The following is a 9,736-nucleotide window of genomic DNA, read 5'->3' on the forward strand; positions in this document are numbered from 1 at the left end:
GCTGCAGCACCCTGCCATATCTCTTTAGCTAAAACTCTGATTATAATAGAGATATTGCAAATGATGAAATCTAAATCATTCCGAACATACTTACCATACTTGAGCATCAGGCCCCAATATCATGAAAATACTTAAGTCAAATCTCAAACTCAATCTCAACTCATTTAACCATATAACATCAAAATTTATTGAAAAAATATATGTTTTTATACATTTTTTAAACCGCATTCTATCATCGAGTATTTTGATTGAAACCTTTGGTTTAGGTTCCAATGGAAAAATATTCTACAGCCAAATCGACTTAAGTACAATTCATTGCCTTTTAACAATTACTCAAGTATATTTTTTGCTCTAGAAAAAGTTTTCTTTGAAAAATTGTCAAAATCACATTATATGAGAACATACGTTATCAAGAAGTATAAAAACATTCAAGGTTTTGACCAACCCTATGCTTTTATGTGGTAAAATGAGTTGAGATTGAGATTAGGATTTGACTTAAGTATATTGGTGATATTGGGGCCAGATCTTTGCACAAGCACAAGATGGAGCACTTTTGTCAGACAAGATATTCACAGTTACTCAATTAAAGATTAATAAACTCCTCAAATATGTTTCTGATCCATTGCAGAGAAGCTAGCCGAGTCCCTACGTATCCTGCAGGCACCGTCAGTGATGGCACAGGTGTTCACATGTTTCCGTGTCCTCATGCTCCGAGTCTCGCCACAACACCTCACCTCCATGTGGCCCACTATCATCACAGAACTGGTACACTTTTAACATAGTGCATTGGTATGATTGGGACTAGCACAGGCTACTGTGCGAGAGTTGGGTGTTTTTATGATCAACTATAATTATATTGATTAATATTTTCTGTCTGTTTTTTATATTTATTCCTTTGCTTAATAAAAAGTAATAACAGTTAACATTAAATTAAAACACAGATTCTCTAGCGTTCCTACTTTTATATTTTTAATACTATTTAAAAAGGCTGCCTATTTTATCAACCTATTATTCCTACTTTTTGTGAAAATGCTGATTTAAAGATCAATTTTTATGTATATTTCTTAATATTGTTCACTGATTGCCTCATGACTCCAATGTGGCATATATAAGTTGATTGAAATATTGCTGACCTGAGATGGCCTGATTGGTATAACTTATTTTCATCAACTTAAAACTGTCAATCAGGGCTTATAGTTTCATTTCTGGTTTGATGAAATACTTATAAGACATTAAACAATTTTTGTTGATATATAGAAAATTGTTGTAAACTGATCTTAAACTGATGTACATGATTCCTTAGAAAAGGAAGAGATAAACAAATATTTATCATTATTTAAAATATATTTTCAGATCCATGTTTTTCTGCAAATTGAACAAGAGCTGTCAACTGAGACAGAGGAATTTATGTAAGTGCCCTACTTGATTTCCATCGTTATTTCACTTTAGTTGGATAAATGATAACACAATTATGAGAAGGATGAATTATGCAAGCTACTGTATTTTAAAAAATCATTTAAATTGAAGGTTGTGGGTTCAAACCCACAAATGTTTTAAAAGTATTTTTTATCTACATTCATTTTATTTGTTGAAATGCATTCAAACTTATCAAAGGCTACAAATTAAAATTTCTTTAAAAATAAATTGAAGATGAAGTTTGAAAATGCACTTTCAGAGTTTTTATGAAATTATTTACCTTACATCATGTATTTAAGCTCAAATGAGCTAAACGGCTGGGTGACTTTAGGTAAAAAAAAGTAAGTCAATTTTCTCCTCTTCTTGAAAGGTCTTCTGTCAATTTATTCAAACCTTTTCTGATAATTTCATGCCACAGCCCTTCCATTTCTCCTTTTGAGTGATTAAATTTTTATGTTGACAGTTTTTTCCAGAAAAAGTATTTCCATCAGTTTCGCATAGTCTGCAGTGTCTTAGGCATACTACACTATTAATCTTAGGGCTATAACTCAAACCCCTTTGAAGTAATTAATAACATGAAGCAGTTCTGACAGTTAAAAAAAAAGTTTTTTGTTTCGTGCACATGCTACTATTACAATATACATATATGAATTAAAGCGCAGAAATTGGGCTTAGATGATTGTTGTGTGATGCCCAGAAAAGGAAATGTATATCAATACCAACATGAGCTAAATCTTTTCATATATACAATTAATTATAAGAATGCCATTGAAGCTTCCATCTAATGTAATTTTGTGCCGTATACAGCGTGTCGATGCCTGCCAGTGCGAGGTACATGTACTCTCCTGTGTCTGTTCTTTGTTGTACAAGTTCACTAGTTAACCCTCTGGCACGTCTTCTACCCTTTGTAGACACTAGACAGTATCACTAATGTTGTAAATACCTACACTTGCATGGAGAATGATATCGATTTGTTATGGACAAATTATTCTGAAGGTGACTGAAGTCTGTATATACCACCAACTGTATTCTGGAATAACCAAGTCCAAAAGTTCAATGAATGACTGTTGGATGTGACGCTCATAAATGTTTGAAAAAAAATTCTAGAAGGACTAACTACTGCAGTTACTTCTGTTTGTCAGCAGAAAGTTCATTTTGAAAATCATGTGTGGGTTTTTAGGTTGTCCATTTTTTTTTATGACAAAAAAGTTGAGTTATTGTCAAAACCTTGGTATTGGTGTCATCAGTGTCAGCCTCGTCGATGTGCAAAAACTTTATTGTCGGCCATAACTCAAAAGCTCTTCAAGATGTTAAAAAAACTTTGTACCTATACCAAGGTGCATAACTCTTGCTTACATACTTGTTGAGTTATGCCCTTTGTTCAACTAAAAAACAAATACAAAAGATCGTTGGCATTTCCTACCGGACTCTTGCTTTGTTCTGTGTTAACTTATTTTGTTTAAGAAATGTTCGTTTTTTATTTGTTCTTTTTTACCTTAAAAGTTATATGTTTTTAGCTCACTTGAGCACTTAGTGCTCAGCGTGAGTTATTGTGATGTGGTGATTGTCCGTCATCATCCGTCATCAATATTTTCTTTCAAACAACTTCTCCTCCTAAACCACTGGGCCAATTTCAACCAAACTCCACAGAAATGTTCCTTGGGTGGTCTTCTTCCAGATTCCTTCAATAAAAGTGGTTCCATGCACAATTCTGGTTACAAAGGCAACCGAAAGGAAAACTTTGAAAATCTTCTTCTCAGCAACTTCTGGCCAGATAATTTCACAGAAATGTTTTTAAAGGTGATCATCTGTCAAATTCCTTTACCCCCTATTGATTTATGAAACAAACATGGCTGCTAGGGGCGGGACTAGTTACCACTATATGTCTTTATGGAAAACTTTGAAAATCTTCTCTTCAGACGCCATTGACCTGATTTCTAAATAATTTCACAGAAATGTTCCTTATGTGACCCTTATCAAAATAATTAATTATTGTATTAATTTATTCATTCATTTGTTCGTTCGTTCGTTTGTTTGTTCATTCATTCAGGTTTATAATTAATTAATTGTTTAATAATCATTGAAGTTATCAATTTCAACCTTCATGAACTTATTCACAGTTACAATGTGCTGTTTTAAAAAAAGTGATATAGATACAATTTAAATATTTTAAGAGTTATGGCCCCTTGTAACATTTAAAACAAATACATATGTTTTTATAAGACTGTTTAAAAAACATGATGTATTATAGCTTCACCTGTGGCATACATGCAGGTGGTGGCCAGTATGTTTTCTGATCAATAACTTTAAAACCCTTTGTCCAATCAGGTGGGTGATTTAGGGCTAGCTTGGGCCTCTTGTTTATTATTTTCTTTATCCTATACTTCATATCAACATGTATTTATAGCTTGATGTGTGATAGCTTTGACAACGAGTAAGTACAGAGCTTTAATTTCCATTGCATTGTTGAAAGTGTGTCCTAATGCATGGTGCCCGCCTTTGTTGTGCTTATCTACTGGAGAAACATCTTGATTTAAAGTTTGTGAAAGATATTCAGTAATTTTGTAGTGCTGATTTATGTCATTTTGTCTGCCATTAAAATAAACTTACCAAGATCGAATACATTAAAACAGTTTAACCAGTTCATTAACATTAGCAGATACATTTTCTTCTATCCATGCCCATTGGTTAATGCAACTCCTTTCTTGCCATTTCCTTGGTACCAGGACCTTTGCTGAAAGTCTAGACCACCATTTAATCTATAACCACCTTCATGTAAAACAATTAGATAAACATTGTATTTGAGAAAGATTTTTCCAAGGTTTTAAATGAAGATGATATTTTATTTTAGTTTAAACTTTAACAAAGTAAAGACAGAAAGCTTCTTATGTTAAGGTGAATTCATCTTTAGTTTTTGATTTAGTTAACTCATGATCTTTTGCCTTAAACCAACCCCAGCTTTGTTAGTTTCTGACAATTGCATATTGGCTTACTGGTGTACCATTGTATTTATGCCTGAAAAGTTTCACAGAAGACACAGTAAAACAGTAACAGTTATAACTTTTATTGGCCTTTATTTCAATCCTACGTTCTTTTCCTTGTTTCAGGGCGCAGGTGCAGCGTATAGCAGCCTTGGACTCCAGCTGGGCTCACCTGGGTAATGGTTTGAATGCCCACAACAACCCATCATGGCTCCAGCTCTACCTGAGTGCCTGCAAACTGCTTGACCTCTGCCTGGCCCTTCCTGCAGACAAGGTCCCCCAGTTCCAGCTGTGAGTATAAGAGTAACTTACTGAAGCTTCAAAAATCTAGATTGTTTTTCTATTGGTGCGGATAAACTTGGCCTGGATTTTTATTTTGGTTTATCTGTTCATTTTGTTTATAGGCATAATATCCTGGTTATGTTCAATAACAGCCATAAGTCCTCAGTCACTCCAGTGTAATGACCCTTGAATTGGCAACAACTATTTCCAGTAACCACTTTTGAAACTATGGTAGCAGTATACGTACCACCAGTTACAACCAGACTTGGTGTCCGGTAAATAGGGTGGCAATATTTTGCCAAACTTGATGCTGTTGTTACAGTTCCAGTTGCTCATTTGAAAGTTCAAAACTCATTAAAAAAATCATATATAATGACTGTAGATAATATTTTACATACAATATAGTTTTTGGTGTTTATTGACGTGCGGGAAGGGGCAGTGTAGCTATCATTAAATAGACTTTTCCTTAATCAGGTACCGTTGGGCATTCATCGGTGGGGCGGCTGCTGGGGAGGGGAATGAGGAGATAGAGGAAGAGGACAGTGTTGACAGCCGGGGGAGGAGGAAGGAACAGCCTCGCCGCAGGAAACAGGCACGCTTCAATCCTCACATCATCAGGCTAGCCAGACTTCTTAACACCAAGGTATTAGGGATTTGGCTACATGATTCTCAGTTATTGATTCTACAATATATATGATTATAAACAAAATTCATTTGATGGCCAATGTTGCAAGGGGAGTTACCAGTGTTGCACATACTATTTCTGTAAATGAACAATCCCAAATAAACTGAGAGGGTTATATGCTTGTTATGTAATTGGTGTGTTCCAAAAATCACTTCTCAAGAATTTAATATAAAAAAATATTTATTGAAGTTAACCACCATTAACCTTGACTGAAGTGCTTGTATAACAATTTTTGACATGTCTTCAATTTGTATGATTATATTCATATTTTCAGCTGCAGGGTGATGTTCCCATGATGAAAATGGTTCCAGGGAGACCTCTGTTGACCATTACTCATCTGAGGTCACTACAGGAGCTCCAACCCTTCTTTAACACACTGTGCCTGGCCAACCAATCAGATAACATTGTGTTAGCAGCCCGCCAGCTGGGAGCCAGACTTGTGAGGAACCAGACAGGTGGGCTAACCAATGGCCATGCAGATACAAATGTAGGTCATAGTGGAGTCAACCAATCAGAATCAAGAGTGAAGCCTTCTGGACCAATGGGAAAAGGCCTCCCCAAGTCAAAATCTGTGCCAGCCTTCCCTTTGAATCAGCTATCTCCAGACTCAGTTACTGGCTCTGATGTGAAATCTACAAAACAATACATAGAAGAGTTGTTGTTGAGAGACTTTCTTGAACCAATGACATGACCATGTACTACAAAATCATCCGACATGTAGTACTACTGTAGACTACAGTCTACACAATTATTAGACAGGCAGTCTTACTGTTATACAGGATATGATCATGTAAATTTACAATGGAAAGTATCATTATATACAACATGACATAGCTGTGTGTGTTTTGGAGGGGAATCATGTTTTACGGTAGATTAGTTGTTTTTGAAATGCCTAGGTGGCATTGTCTTTCTGATCAACATATAATATTGTTATAATGATTTATTTTGTACTGATGATTTATTGTGAAAAGAAATGAGGTGTTCTGAACTATTTGTTTATCAGACTGGTTTTGTTTTGAATATTTTGATGTCTTGTTCTTGTGTGGGAAACATTGAGTATGCATTGCCATAAACATTGGAATTGGACTTATACATGTATATATACAAATGAAAAATCTTGTTGAAATTATACCTTTGGTATAAAAACACTTGTTAACCAGATTTGCATTTTATTATGATAAGCTTTAAAAATGTTTTCAATTTGTGAATGTTTGGTCACACTGTATCCACATATATACCTGAATGTGCATCTTAACAGGGTCCCTAGGGGAATTTTCTTCAGAGCCTTGTGTTTTTAAGTGAATGTATATTGACTTTCATTCTGTGTTATAAAATGTGTTTCTTTACTTTTAAACTATAGCTACCGAGAACCTCATTATAGTTTTATTTGTGATGTGTATTTATAACATTGGCAGGCCTTCCAGCGTTCCTACTTTTTCCTACTTTTCCTACTTTTTCCTACTTTTTTAACAGCTTTCTACTTTTTTCTAAAAAACTCCTACTATTCGTACTTTTTTGAAAAAAAAGTCTGCAAAAATATTAAAGTTTGATCTTTGTGCTAGTTTTATTTGCAGAAAATGAACAAAAGATGTCAAACTGGCTGGTTTCTGTTGTTGAAAGGTGTGGCAACATGTTTCACTTTGACGTGCATCATCTTTTCACCCACACAGTTCAGCAACAGAAACCGACCAAGCATCATTCACTAAAATATTCAATGTGGCATATAGAATGGTATGATTTTGCATTAAAAACATCTCCTCTATGTAAGTTAATAGTTATTAATAATAACATATACCAAAAATATTCCTACTTTTTTGTAAAAAATATTCCTACTATTTCCTTCTTTTCTGTCAGAAAACCTCCTACTTTTTTCCTACATTTTTGTTAGTGGCTGCTGGAAGGCGTGCATGATTGGTGTGGTCAGAGTTTTGTTGTTAGTTCAGTCTATTAGACCATTAACTGGCAATTGAAGGTAGTCAATTTTGTTTCAATCACATGTTGTTCTTTTGTTATTCACTTTCATTTAAATGGCATCTTCTTTCTACTGTTTACAAATGAACTTAGCAAAAGGTGCTTGTCAGTCAAAAATAACAAGTTAACTTTCAAATTTTGCCCCTATGACGATGTCGTGATATATCGCCTTAACTAGAACTATCACACTTTATTTATCAAAGGGGTTTAAAGTCGCGTTTGATGTCAGCGCAGCGCATTGGCATTCGTAATTATGCAAGTTGTTGCCTGTCGATCACATTGGTAGCACACCAAAATATCTCAAGATTTTTGTTCAAATGCAGTCCTGAAGATGAAATATTGAGCAGTTCTGTCATGTGACACGTGACACCTATTTCTGCCGGCGATTTAAATCTTTCACCAGAAGCCTGGAGATAGGGGGGACTTGGCACTGCAACAATGCTTTAAAACCTTAAAATGCTAAATTCATTTGAAAACAGTAGTAGCGTCAGTTGACCGGGCAATCAGCTACGCCAGTGTGAATCTGTGCACGTATATAGTACTATATACCATGTCTGCTAGTGTAGTTGGCTTTGGACAGGGTGATATATAATCAGGCCAAATGTTTATGTTGATACAAATTATTGTTTGTGTACTGAAGTTTATTATATTAAATTATTAATGATTGTTATTTACTTCAACCATTGGACAATGGCGATAAATAAAGGATAAAGCCAAACGTTGTTTTCAATTATATATATATATTCCGTCAAGCAAAAACTTCTTTGAAAATCAAGCTTCATAAAGTGTTATGGAAAGTTCAGCACTGAATTTTACAGCATTGACAAGTTGTTAAAGGACGGACCGCGGCCCAACGATTGTTGATGTCGCTGCTATGATAACCATATCGTCACAGAGCCACCGCCCTGCAGATACGCTTACGACGATAGTCCTTCAACCACGGGGCGGCACCTCTCACGGTTACGACTATAGACGCGGAGGCGCAACTCAGCAGCTACGGTTATGATAATAGTCATATAGACACGGAGCCGCACCGTACACCTTCCGTAAAGAAAATAGTCGTATAGACACGGAGCCACACCTCGGCAGCCACGGTAACGACAATAGTCGTATAGACACGGAGCCACACCTCTGCAGCTACAGTAACGACAAGAGCCCTATAAACACGGAGCCACACCTCTGCAGCTACGGTTACGACGGTAGCCTTATAGACACGGAGCCACACCTTTGCAGCCATGGTAACAACAATAGCCCTATAGACACGGAGCCACACCTCTGCAGCTACGGTAACGACAATAGCCCTATAGACACGGAGCCACACCTCTGCAGCTACGGTTACGACAATAGCCCTATGGACACGGAGCCACACCTCTGCAGCTACGGTAACGACGGTTACGACGGTAGCCTTATAGACACACCTCTGCAGCTACGGTTACGACGGTAGCCTTATAGACACGGGGCCACACCTCTGCAGCCACGGTAACGACGGTAGCCCTATAGACACGGAGCCACACCTCTGCAGCCACGGTTACGGCAATATCCCTTTAGATACAGAGCCACACCTCTGCAGCTACGGTAACGACAATAGCCCTATAAACACGGAGCCACGTATCTGTAGCCACGGTTACGGCAATAGCCCTATAGACACGGAGCCACACCTCTGCAGCTACGGTTACGACGGTAGCCTTATAGACACGGAGCCACACCTCTACAGCCATGGTAACGACAATAGCCCTATAGACACGGAGCCACACCTCTGCAGCTACGGTAACGACGGTAGCCTTATAGACACGGAGCAACACCTCTGCAGCGGCTTTAGCCCTATAGACACGGAGCCACGTCTCTGCAGCCACGGTTACGGCAATAGCCCGATAGACACGGAGCCACGTCTCTGCTGCCACGGTTACGGCAATATCCCTATAGAAACGGAGCCACACCTCTGCTGCCACGGTTACGGCAATAGCCCTATAGACACGGAGCCACGTCTCTGAAGCTACGGTTACGGCAATAGCCCTATAGACACGTAGCCACACCTATGCAGCTACGGTAACGACAATAGCCCTATAGACACGGAGCCACGTCTCTGCTGCCACGGTTACGGCAATAGCCCGATAGACACGGAGCCACGCCTCTGCAGCTACGCTTACGGCAATAGCCTGATAGACACGGAGCCACACCTCTGCAGCTACGGTTACGACAATAGCCCTATAGACACGGAGCCACGTCTCTGCAGCCACGGTTACGGCAATAGCCCGATAGACACGGAGCCACACCTCTGCAGATACGGTAACGACAATAGCCCTATAGACACGGAGCCACACCTCTGCAGCTACGGTAACGACAATAGCCCTATAGACACGGAGCCACGCCTCTGCAGCTACGGTAACGACGATAGCCCTAT

The 9,736-nt window shown here is 37.9% G+C and overlaps 1 protein-coding gene across 6 annotated transcripts in view; it reads left to right on the forward strand.

Moving 5' to 3' along the window:
- The window catches only part of LOC128237416 (protein dopey-1-like), a 33,111-nt gene extending 25,066 nt beyond the window's left edge, over positions 1 to 8,045 (forward strand). For 2 of the 6 annotated variants that reach the window (XM_052952936.1, XM_052952942.1), the window contains exons 25-31: positions 629 to 765; positions 1,354 to 1,409; positions 1,716 to 1,757; positions 2,224 to 2,247; positions 4,524 to 4,688; positions 5,154 to 5,322; positions 5,639 to 8,045. In XM_052952936.1, the coding sequence (XP_052808896.1) occupies positions 629 to 765; positions 1,354 to 1,409; positions 1,716 to 1,757; positions 2,224 to 2,247; positions 4,524 to 4,688; positions 5,154 to 5,322; positions 5,639 to 6,055 (1,010 nt within the window). In that variant the 3' untranslated portion in view covers positions 6,056 to 8,045. Of the gene's footprint in view, positions 1 to 628; positions 766 to 1,353; positions 1,410 to 1,715; positions 1,758 to 2,223; positions 2,248 to 3,823; positions 3,851 to 4,523; positions 4,689 to 5,153; positions 5,323 to 5,638 lie in introns of all 6 variants that reach the window. The other 4 variants (XM_052952937.1, XM_052952939.1, XM_052952938.1 and 1 more) reach the window with 4 other exon arrangements.
- Positions 8,046 to 9,736: the final 1,691 nt, after the last annotated feature.

Source organism: Mya arenaria, chromosome 6 (genome assembly GCF_026914265.1).
Source record: "Mya arenaria isolate MELC-2E11 chromosome 6, ASM2691426v1".
In the NCBI taxonomy this organism is placed as follows: Eukaryota; Metazoa; Mollusca; class Bivalvia; order Myida; family Myidae; genus Mya; species Mya arenaria.